Source organism: Priapulus caudatus, unplaced genomic scaffold (assembly GCF_000485595.1).
Source record: "Priapulus caudatus unplaced genomic scaffold, Priapulus_caudatus-5.0.1 Scaffold27, whole genome shotgun sequence".
Classification (NCBI taxonomy): Eukaryota; Metazoa; Priapulida; class Priapulimorpha; order Priapulimorphida; family Priapulidae; genus Priapulus; species Priapulus caudatus.
The window spans coordinates 544,065-556,755 of NW_014577088.1; the positions used below are offsets into that span (position 1 = coordinate 544,065).

Genomic DNA, 12,691 nt, shown 5'->3' on the forward strand with positions numbered 1-12,691 from the left:
GAGAGAGAGAGAGAGAGAGAGAGAGAGAGAGAGAGAGAGAGAGAGAGAGAGAGAGAGAGTGATCCTGCGACTGAGGTCAAGAGATGGGGGAGAGATAAATCGTTTTTAAGAAAGACAACAAGTGATATGCCAGAATGCCAGAAGTTGGAAATGAGTTCAAAAGTTGATGTTTTTCAACAAATCGAGTTTATCAAAAAAACTAATGTTTGTACAAATATTCAACAAACATGCACACGTACGAACGCAAGCACCCACGCACACATGCACAGCTCTAATAATTGTGATCCTATTCGCATACTATCAGAAAGTGGCAATACATACATCCTTATCGAGATTTCCGAGATCTGATGAGTAGCTTCATCTACAATTCTTCTGAGTAGCAGCTGCTGTATCAATAGCTCCTTCAGCTGCCTGTAATGGTACGTCTCAATGTATCGTACGTACAGCGTCCTAACTTTGACCATACACATCACTGAATAACAAGCGATGCAAATAGGACTGCAAATAGGACTGCAAAGCTAGGAGCCCAAACATATACACAGTGTGTGTGTAGGGGATGGGCGGTGAAACATCGATATAGTGATTTTGACTGTGAAATTGTGGCTTATATGATACTAGAGAGAAAATTAACTAAAAAACATTTAACCTTTAAATGCTCCGAATAAGGTAATCATACCTTTCAAACAATTCCTTGTTTGAATCCTGCGCCTTATATTGCAACAATTGCATCAAGTGATGCAGGTCCTCTTGTCTGCTAGCTAGCTGAGCTCTCAGCCCCTTATCCTGCTTGCTCAGCTGCTGTGTAAGTGCCTGCAGCACACTTGCTCCTTCCATCTGATGCAGGAGTATCGTGAACACAATGGCACAGGACAGAACGAGTGTGCGCATGATGATAACTTACTATAATAACACAGTTTCACATAATATTCATCATACACGCGTTAGAATTATCAAACGAGAACAAACTACATAGCCACGTTTAGTGTGTTCCACGAGCAGAATGCACGTACAACGGATGTAGCAGCTTTATATAAAACCCGCCTACTTCTAAATACACACAGTCCTGATTTAATCAATTGCAGCATATCATGGTAAATAGGAAAATCAGTGACCAAGAAAAAACATAGACAGGCTACTCTCTCTTTGCTCTCTCTTTCTCACAACGTGCAATTATGTTGGACACCCTTATACCTATGGATGATGCTCCCTAACTATATCTGCAAACTACTTATTATTAGACAAGCAAAACCACTGATACATCACTTATGCCACTGTTTGCCAGCTACGTTTGCACTGCAAGATGCAACAGATAACAACAAATTATACATGTTTCAATGCGTGCACTTATGATACCTACCTGCAAGATAAGGTGCCATACCGTATTGACAAAACAGTATGAAGGATAGACAAACGTGCACGGGAATGTAGTTTATTCCTTCACAGAATGCATTTCATTAAAACGCCTCATATTTAATGTACTAATATGTAGAAGTACAGAGCGATATCTTAACAGTAGCAGTGATCAAAAAAGTAATCACCGATGTCTTATTTATGTCACGGTATTTATTTGTATACACATGGAGATTTCCTGTTCTTTCACATAAAAGCACACCACACAACCACCAGAGAGTAAAATAGACTGCACCGTAGAGGCTTGGGCTGCTTGGGAAACAAATTGCCAAAGACTCACGTGTCCCACAAAACCTTCACTCACAGTGCAACTAGAAAACTTTTCAATGACAATAGCAAACAAAATCTCATACCACAATCAGCGTTTTTGTGGATAAGGAACATATTTAATATTTGGCTAGCACAGCTATAGCAGTTGTGGTTGTGTTAGTGATTACACTATTGGTTAACGCGTGTTCAAGTGTTAACTGTCACGATACTATTCGGTACTATATGAGTAATATAGTGTTAGAGCCAACCGGGAAGGTTCTTAGAATCCAAACTGAAACCGACTTGTTATTCATTATCTGGTTCTGTGTGAACTGGTTGTGTTATCGTGTGGCTTGTTAAATAAATGTGTTCTGTTCATTAAAAGATATATAGTTCGTGGTATCCTGAACGCGACATTAACATATAGCTAGTGACGGTGGCTCCTGCGGCCCAGACTGCCGTGTATAATCGCTGCACGTGAGGCAGTCGCTCTCTTTACATCATGTAAGCAAGCCACACTGACGTGTGAATAAACTGCTCATAAGTTACTCACAATCTTATACGTTTCTATAACGCAACATGGTGGCAGCGGTGGGATTGGCTAGGTCAATTAAGCTAGGCCAGGCGTGAACTTTCCCATCTGATTCACCATGCCCCAAAAATCTCCTGAGTTCGCTGACATTGGTTGGCACAGGCATGTTCCTGACAGCACCAACCTTTTCAGGATCAGCTGTGATGCCATCTGTAGACACTATCTGACCTAAACACTTGATGGAGCTCTGGCTAAAGACACACTTGTCTCGGTTCAGAGTGACTCCGGCGTTCTCTAGGCGAGTAAGAGCTCTAGTCAATTTAACACCATGTTCTGCTTGGTTACGACCAAAAACTATGACGTCATCCATTTGTGAAACTGCCCCCGGAATACGTTCTAGAATCTGAGCTATTCGCTTCGAGAAGTGTTCCGGAGAGCTGGAGATCCCGAAGGAAAGACGCTTGAAACAGAATCGACCAAATGGAGTGATGAACGTCGTCAGCTTCCTTGACTTCTCTGATAAAGGAATCTGATGAAACCCTGCATTAGCATCTACCTTAGAGAATACTTTCGCATTGGCCAGCTGCCCGAGTACATAATCGACTGGCGGTAACATGTCTTTCACGCTGGACTGCCACGTTGAGCTTAGTCAGATCCACACACAGGCGAACGTCTCCTGATGGCTTCGGCACAACAACTATAGGAGCACACCAGTCCGCCGGCTCTTCCACCGACGAAATAACTCCTATTGCCTGCAGTCGGCTGAGCTCTTCTTTCACCCTGGGAAGAAGAGGGAGGGGAATCCTTCGTGGCGCACTGATAGTGTACGGATGTACGTCTTCTCGCAGCTTTATCTCGTATGGAGTCTCAAGCTTCCCCAGTCCGGTAAACAAACTTGGAAACTTCTTTTCCACTGAGCCAACAACGGAGATGATTCCAAGTTCATGGGAAGCTTTGCCGCTCAACAGATTTGAGGCTTTCTCGAAGATGTAGACTTCCTCTACACACGACTTTTCTTTGAACTTTATCTCAGCACGGAAACAACCATAGGTATGGATAGGCTTATGATTAGCCCCAAGGATTACTCTAGAGGATGACTCCAGCCTGGTCCCCGGAAACTCACGGTCGAACACTTGTCGCAACATTACAGATACATCTGCCCCTGTGTCCACACGAAACTTCACCTCCTTATCACACACAGTGATAGGAAATGTCCACTGTGGGTCGCGACCTGACTGGTTGCCCACACTTACTTCTCCTAGGAAGACATCAAACTTCACCTCCTTATCACACACAGTGATAGGAAATGTCCACTGTGGGTCGCGACCTGACTGGTTGCCCACACTTACTTCTCCTAGGAAGACATCTGACAAAGCGTATGAACAAGACTGTGTAGTTACTTCATTTACTGTCTTGGCCTTCCGACATACCTTCTCAAAATGCCCTTTGAGTTGGCGTCGCCGGCCGTTTACATTTTTGGCAGGGCATAGAGCGATTATGAGCAGTTTCCACACCACGGACACCTCTTCTGACCATACTGTGACGTCGAACGTGCAGACTTCTTCTTGTCATATCGACCTTTGGCATGTACGGCTAAAGCTTCAGCACCGACTACCGTAGTTGATGTCAACTTTCTTACCTGGTTCTTTACCTGGGCTGACTGACGAGCCAGGTCTGTTGCAAGCTTCAGGGTTAAGTCCTTATTTACTTGCATACGCTCAGAGAGATGCTTGTCTCGGATGCCAACAACGATTCTGTCCCTAATTAGCTCTTCCTTTAGAGTGCCGTACTCACAATGTTCGGCGAGTGTGTGTAGAGCAGTAATGAAGGAATCAATTGGTTCATCCAGACCTTGCACTCTCCCGTTGAATTTAGCTCTTTCAAAGATGTGTTATGGCGGACAATAAAGTATTCCTCGAACTTCTTCTTGACACAATCAAAGTCTTGAGACTCATCACTTGCTTCTGATACAGCAAATGTAAAGGAAGAAAATATCTCGTCTGCCTTCTCTCCCATACAATATGTCAAAGTGTTCACCTGGTGCTGTGGGGATTTGTTGTCTAACCCTGAGGCTACCTTAAATCGTTCAAACCGCTTTATCCACCTGGTCCATGAGTTAGGCTGAGAGAAATCGAACGGCTCTGGTGGTGAAAATTCGCCATAACACTTACAGTATAGTGCTCCCGACACAGACGTGTGCACGTGAATTCGTTGCACGTGTGAATCCCGTTTTAGCTGGCTTGCACAGTCTTGCCTGTTTACTGGGTCAACCCTGCTGAATTATCTCCAGATAAGAAGATAACTAACAGCTGTTAACACTGCTGCCACCAACAAAGCTACCCACTCCTTTTTCTTAATATTTGATTCAATGATTCAGTCAGGCATACTCGTTACACCAACCACGGCCAAAATACGACCAAAAGGGAGCACTCCGCACACTTGAACGTGCACGAGCACCGCTCCTGTTGCTATACTGTGATCTTCCCGACAGACGGCGGCACTAGCTCAATATACTTATCCAGACAGCATCGATGGCCTCTCACATTTGAGACTCTTCAACATACCCATACTCTCTTCTGCGCCCGAAGAACCACCAGTGTTCAATCAAGGGGGAGGACAAACGCCAGTCTTCAGCCTCTAGCATAAATTCAAAATTAGACTCTTCACAATCCACTTGCCAGCACAAGCGGAATGGTTCCTGCTCGTGTCCGTGTAGGTGGAGAGATATATCTCTTTGGAAGAAAATTCGATCATCATACGATAACTGGCAAGCTCTTCCGAGACAGAGCTCTTCTAGGAGTCATGATCCTATTATCACGATTATCTCTCTGTATTGCCGATACAGGATCATCACTTCCCACTCCCATTCGTGCCCAGGAGGAATCTCTCAGTTTCGGTCCGCGCTCGTATTGATACTTCATCAGCGAGTGCTCCAGTTCAGTCGAGTCAAAGGATGCAAATCCAAAAAAGGACCTTGAGGAGATGAGTTTCGACAGGCAACTTGTTGAGTAGAGACCCATCTGGGACTCCGATAGAGATTATAGCGTCAGCACTCCCCAGCAGGTGCCTATCGCTCTTAGGCCGAACGTGATAGGGCCTTGTGGTTGTCTGGCTCTTGTAATCAATGATACCATAGTACCATATGTCATTTCTAATCACAGATCTTTGTGAGTGAATGATGTGGCCCGGGAAGAAGTCACAGCTCCTCCTTATCAGATGCATTCCCTGAGGAAGTTCCATGTGAGAGTGAGACGAGTTGTCGATGATCAGATCACCCTCAAGGAAGTCTGGTAGTATGTGAGCAATGTTACACTGTAGTGTAAGACCTATGTTCAAGGCCAATCTGCAGGCATCATTCCTTACGCTCCCCGGATGTAACTCTACACAATACCCTTCTGTATATCTATTCTCGCTTTCTATGACGACGCATAACAATCACCTCCATCATCTGCTAAACTAACCACCATCTTTATGCCATCTTTCGCGATCTGGTGAAGGAGCACCAATAGGTCGAATGTTAGAGGGTTACAAGCTCCTAGAACCCACGATGCTTCTGCCTCTCTTCATGGGGTGGTGTGAGTCTCGGTCTCCTGTCGAATCGCGCGGTATAGCGGTCGCTCATAGTCTGATGTGCATGCGATCATGCGGAGGCACGTCTGAACAGGCATACCCTCGACGCGCGCCCCACTGACGTAGAATTCCTCTGAGTCCAATACAGTGGGCTCATTACACCCCTCGAGTAAAGACTGATCCGTAGATCCGATTGATGATCCTTGCCTGATCGTTGGCTTGCGGCACAAAAGTTCCACTGATGACGTAGTTGTAATGAGTATTATATCATTGTCGTACTATCGTGACTGTATAGTGGTCGCGTATATGCTTGGTACTAAACGTCTATCATATGCGTATATAAATTACTCAAAAGTGATCTACGTATTTAGAGTACAATCACATCTTTAATAACAATAACCTAAACTAACATATACGCCCATGAACAAGGCAGATTACGTGTACATAGGTGTACGCGGCACAAAACACAACTTACGATTCTAACGGTCGATAGGATGCTCACACACGCAAAGATATATACGTCTTGTTCTGTCAGAATACCGAGAGGCAGAGGCAGAAGGACGCGCACAAAGGCGTGCTCCTTTAAATATCGCGTCCCCTCTATTGTCTTACATTCTGGTCACGCGGGCATATCGACCGCTCTCATTGGCTGACACGTATAGTGGTCGTCGCGTGTGGGTGGTCAGCGTTTAAACAAAGACTTCTGTCTCCAACTATTTCTTATTCTATCTATATTTGTCTATTACTAGTTATTTGCATATTTACTTATTAACTCATTTCTCTGCATTACATAGTTGTAGTGCACTAGGTCTGCCCCATGTTTAATTCTGTCAATTAGGATTTGGGCTAGGGATTTCGACGCAGTGTGGGGACTGTGTGGTAGGATTCCTCCAAAGTATGTCCTAACCTCTGATGCGAATCCGCATTCTACGGTTGAACCGAGTACGGTTGCGAGCATGACAAGCGGTCCAGCTGATCACCCGACGGTTAGGAGATCTAAGATGTTATTTAGTGTGTCTCCCAGTTCGACCACGAACCAACAGTTGTAGTGCTAGGCTGTGGATGAACACATCGAAGGCCATCAAGGTAGTGTCAGTCAAGCTGACAAAGCTTGGCCTTAGGGTTGATGTAGATGACTCTTCATTGACCACTCGTAGCATGCTGCCCCTCCAAGCTACCAGATGTTCCGCCCATTTCCATGCGATGTAGACAGCTAGGCCCGAATTCACATCCACATGAGCACCTTCTGCTCGAATAGCGCGTTGTTTCTAGAAAATCAACTAAGTGGCCTAATGGTACCCCAGGATATAGGGGGCTTCTTCCTAGAGTATAAGCATCCTCTAGTACGATCCTTGTGTTGCCGTCGTCCAACACAGTCAATGCCCATTCCCCGCTTACGTCCTCTCCACATAATTCTCTCAGGGCAAGGAGGTTAATGCCATAAAGGATTACGGTCTGGAAGCATAAGAATACATCTCTTGTAGACCTCGAGTACTTGATGGCTGTATTTGTCACAATCTTGCAGTGAGAGGAGAAGTTGATTTTTATGAAGGAAATTTATCATCAAACCGCCAGCTCCACTCACTTGGTTCAGTCTATGAGCTAAACTCCCTCCTGTTATGTGGTCAGCAGCTGCTTCTAGATCATTCTTGCTGATCGACATCTTCTCGGCGAGTAGGATATCCAAAAGTTTCCCGAATTTTTCATCTTCTGTGGAACGCATCCAAGGGCCAATGGTGAGGATCTTCTTGAGGTTGGTTACCATGCTGTCTGTATCCAAAATTTCCCAATTCGATTTCAGTTTTAACTTTAGTGCGTGATCCAGCGTATGGACTCTCCTCTCCCCTGCTCAATGGCTTGAAGCTCTCCGTATCGACTACGATCAAGATAGAACTCTCTCCATCGCCTAGGTTTTCACTCCACCGGGATAGCCTAGCTTGATGGTTCGGGCATGCGTGTCACGCCCACCATAGTCGCTCCCCACGTTTGTTCTCTCAGCCGATCAGCTATTTCAACTATCGGTATGTCTACTGGTCCTTCAAGCACCTCCTCTAAAGTTCGGATCCTTTGACCTTCTCTTCTCAGCAGATAGAAATCTATTCCCGTTTTGTCGAAGAGGTCAACTGAATCCTAAAACTCCGACTCTGGGATGATGGTGGTTCCTGCAAGGCTCGTCCTCACTGATCGCAAATTAGCAAACTTTCCAACGCTCCTGTCAATCAAGGACACATTTGCCAGCCTCATTAAGTAATTCGCAATAAGCGGGTTGAACGGGGTAATCGTAGCAAGGTCTTTAATCAGTAATCTCTCGCTCTCGGACGATCGGGCTGTGAAGAGAGAAGCCAGCGTTGGGTTAACCACCTTTCCGGTCTCAAGTAGTGAGTCTCTAACAGCCAGTCTGACCTTTTTTCTGCCTGAATCGGGAGGCTTACGTTGAGGCTATAGGGATCTTTGATCAATAGCGAGATGTCTCTATTCTCCGAGGGCCTGAGATCAATCAGTTGCGAGATCTCAGCAAAGACCTCGCTGTCCATAGATGAGCAGGTCATGATCGTGCTCAGGGCACTAGTCAGCGGGTCCATCTAACCTCGATAACAAAAGGAGGAAAACCCAGCCACAGGCTAGCCTCCCAGTTGTCGAGGGATAAGGCACAGAGTAGCTAAAGTCACGGCCGACATTTCATGCCACTCTAACAAGGCACTCGTAGCCTCTATGACAGCTAACACGTAGCACGCAACTGGGTTATGATCATTTCTCGCAATTGACATGCCCGATGAAAAATATGACGACAATCGATTTGACAGCGTCCTAATCCCGTTGTTTGACGCTAACCCCATTCTTGATGCCTTCTTTAATGCCGCACTAACCTCCGCCCCGCTGAGGTAATATCGCTTAGAATACTCAAATAGTACGGAAGAAAACCACGTCTCCGACCACTTGACCTCCCAACCAAGTTTTACTGACTCCTCTACCAACGTGAAGACAAAACTGTCCACAAAGTTCTGCACAGTAATCCTCTTCTGGAGCATCGTCTCTTCAGACGGCACGCGAGCGACGGTGGTTGTCGCCCTGACCCAGGAGAGCTGCCGCGACATCTGGAATCATAGCGACTTTTGTGATCATAATAATTGTCGCCCATGTCCAACCCTTCTGTCGCAGCCCCTCCATCCAGTGCCCAACTCCTTTTGTGCTTAGTGTGGTCTCAACTGGCTCGTCGGCAACGTACAGAGGCGGCCAGTAGCAATCTTGAATGACCAGCAGGCACTCATGAGGGAAGATTTGGGAGTACGCAAACGAGCGCTGCAGCCCAAGCATGCGATCGAGACATCCGAAAAGCGGATCAAGCGCTTGATGGCTCATCCTCAGGCACCATAGCACAAAGTCCAAACTAAAGAAGATGAACTTCGATGGCCCCTTGGAGAATGGAAAGGTCAGTCGGAAGATGGTGTTGATCAGGAGGACCTCGTCCATTGTCATACTCTGACTACGCACGTACGGGAATAGTCCTTCCCCGATGTTTTTCTCCGTTGCTACCTGGACTAGTCGCATGTTATACGTCAATTTGCAGAAACCTAGTGCCTTCTCAATCTTGGGCTCCCTCTCCTTAAATACGGCTGTCAGGATCTTGTCGCTATCAGGAACATCCCGCCTCTCTACAGCTTCTATCGCATCCTTCACGGAGATCGTATCAGTGAACAGGAAACGAGGGATTACCCTCCGACCAGCCTCCCCTGATCTTCTAGGTGGCGGTTTTCCATAGTACGCTCGGTACGCACTCGCATCATAATTCTGTATAGAATTCTTCCTCCCTGTGCTGATCGCCTTATCGGCTAGCAGGTCCGATGCCTCTATGAAGTAATCAAATGACAAGCATTTGGTTACAACAATATGCTGGAAGTCGAGCGCATCCCAACCCCGTCTACCTGGCTCGTTCCATCGGCGAGAGGTGATGCTGTCTCTAATATCGTCGCGGATGGGGCCAGTTAAATTGGTTAACCAATTAACCGCTTAAATGGCAGGTGGTCACCCCTTGTTTCTATGGAAAAACTCCTTACAAAACATGTAAGTCGCCATGTAGCCCCCCCCCAAAGCTGCTAAAGTGTCCACTATTACTGGTTTCTTAATGTCTTCCATGAGAGCTTTTGCTGATTTCTCGGTGTCAATGACCGGGAAACCGAAGGATTTCCATAGGCCCCCTATCTCAAGTCGCATCTGGCCTTGCCAGGTTGTCCTCACTGGACTGAGCATGTATTGACACAACCTAGAGTTGGCAAAGTTGCGAGTCTCCTCTTCCATTGCGTTAACAAACTCGTTCTTGACTACCCTCTCGACGTCACGAAGTATAGCAGCAATGGCCAAGGTGGGCACTAATTTGATCACGTTGTGAATGTTGTTCCCGTACATCTCCAGATCGTCCAATCCTGCAGCGAGGAATTCAGCTACTTCTTGATGTAGAGATATGCCTGGGTATTTTTGGCATTTGTCGCTGATGATCGCCTATTGTAGTGAAGAGTAGAACGATAATACACAGAATTGAGCACTCAGCCATAACTGGTAGGTGCCAAAGATCTTTCTCATCCCCTCTCTTCGGGCCAGTATGACAACGACAAGCTCGCCGTAGAACTCTACTGTGAGAGCTGTGGGAGGTGAAGCTAGAGCGACTCTCGGTACTATTTCCACATCTTTTATAAGCTTTCGCAAAGAAGATCTTCCAACTGAACCAGCGCTGCATCTCAGGGCTAATGAGGTCGTCAGGTCTTAAAGACGGCACATGGGTGGCTCCACTCAGCCGCATCCAGTCAACACACCCAATCGCAAGACACCGACAAGCGGCAATAATGGGCTGTACTACGCTTGGCCGGCCTTTGTGCGAGAAGGCCTCATTTGTGCTCATGAACCCAACTAGATCCCGCTGGAAGTGCCTGATGTCGTAACTTCGAACAAGTTCCAAGTTGGTAGAAATGAGTTCTCGGTGTTCCTTCCGTAAGCTTCTAGGACTATCTGAGAAACGTTGAATGAACTCAACCTCTCCATCGAGGATTGGTGAAGCAAGGTGTCGGTCGCATCGAAACATCGCATTTGAGCAAGTTCTATGTGCGTGAAATCGCTCTTTATCCCTATGCTCGTTCGTCGAGCTCTATATCGATCGGTGAAGGCTTTAGAGTCCTCTATCTAAGCGTTCTCTGGGGCTTAATTATCTCGAGAGAACGCTATATCTTATAATAGTTACTTTTTCTTAATTCCATTAGTCGTGATTGGAGGAGATGTCTTTCAGATCCTAGTAGCTTTGTCTCTCTCTCTCGTGCTTGGAAGGATGATGTTGGGTAGATTCTACATCTTTCTCTTCGCCGATGATCGGGTTTGTCTTGTTGGTGATAAGGACTGGCTTGGTAGGACTACCCTATCGCGAGTGAATCGTACCACTGGAGATCTATTGCCATGAAGCCAATAAGCCGGTACATGATAACCTTCTTCGCAGATCTTCAACGTCAGAGGAAGCATGTTTTCCTTGGGCCCCCTTGTACCAGGAACTCAGCGGACATGACAGATTTTCATTTAAAATAAAACTCCATTCGCCTTTGAAGCATATTAAATCATGTAGGAGTGATGCTCCAATAAGACAAGATAATGTCTTAATATCCTCTAAGGTCCAGATGTAGAAAGATAGCTCAAAACGATTCACACCTCCGTTGAATGTTGTAAATTGGTAGTCAAGGTAGAGATGACTACTATCCTCCATGATTGGTTACTTTTTTTCTAAAGGAGTTATCTTTCGTATCTAGTTGTTATCAATAGTTTATATCTTGAGTATCTTCTCTAATCTAAAGATACTAATAACCATAAAAAAGCTGCCTTTCTTAGACGCACTCAATCGATGATGCCGTCCGTCACCACCCCGCTCGAGGCCACTCATGTGTTGCTGACCATGCATGTCAAAATGGAAGCTTAGGAGCTCTAAATTCAGTTTCATTAAGGCCAGAGGGACTTTCAAAGCTTAACCCCAACACTCCGGTCAGGACCCGGGTGGGCGCTGGGTTGATTGAAGCCAGTCTCAAGGGAGGCATGGGTACATAAGTTACTAACAATCTTATACGTTTCTATAACGCAACAGTTGTCACAAGCAATAATTAATACAGAATGCATTTAAGGATACTCTCAAGGTTTTAGGAAAAATTTTACCGATTTTTCATTTTCAACTTTATTCGATGGCTAACACTATGTGCCACCTGTGTACGTGCTCATTTCTCCATATAACGGTACATGTGAACTGTCAGAGCGTTTTGCTTGCCCGCATACATGTGTAGTGAGTCGCGGCTGACGCCATTATGACGTCAGACACATGATACAACCAGCATTTTCACGATATTCACTGAGCCAGTATCCGTCAACATCAGGACCCTATTATCTACTCCTGATCAACATCAACCCTGCTACAGCTGTACTACTACCCTGATCCAATAAGTATCCCACAAGAGCCTAAAATAGTTCTCACACCTCGCAACGCACCTTACATAAAGCGCGCGTTTGTTGACAGTGACGTCAGGCAATGGGCGGGTTCACGCCATTTGCATGGAATTGCGTTGGTCACCTCGTAATTTCTCAGAATTTCTCAAGGTGCATGGAACATTTTACCAATTTAGTGGCGTCAGTTAGTCATGGATATGTCGCAGTAAGTATTAACAGTAGATATTTCACATACGTTCACCCATTTTACACACAGGCGGTCACTCATTGTGAAAAATAGAAAAACGATGACTTCTCCGTTTCGATTTCTGACATAGTAGCCGATGTATAAATGGATATTTCTCTGTAATTACAACTCGGATTAATTAAATTTTACACTCGTTTTAATGGTAACATATTGCTGTAAAGAAGTGCGTCAGGGATTGTTATTAAGTGCCGTATTTTATTAGTTATGCCTCTTTATTC

At 45.6% G+C, this 12,691-nt stretch overlaps 1 protein-coding gene across 2 annotated transcripts in view; it reads right to left on the reverse strand.

The window, feature by feature from the left end:
• The window catches only part of LOC106814962, a 4,066-nt gene extending 1,029 nt beyond the window's left edge, over positions 1–3,037 (reverse strand). Inside the window, exons 1-3 of one of the 2 annotated variants that reach the window (XM_014819368.1) lie at positions 1,358–3,037; positions 677–834; positions 322–411 (exon numbers count right to left, since the gene is read on the reverse strand). In XM_014819368.1, the coding sequence (XP_014674854.1) occupies positions 322–411; positions 677–834 (248 nt within the window). In that variant the 5' untranslated portion in view covers positions 1,358–3,037. Of the gene's footprint in view, positions 1–321; positions 412–676 lie in introns of both variants that reach the window. The other variant, XM_014819361.1, reaches the window with a different exon arrangement.
• Between the last annotated feature and the right edge of the window lie 9,654 nt (positions 3,038–12,691).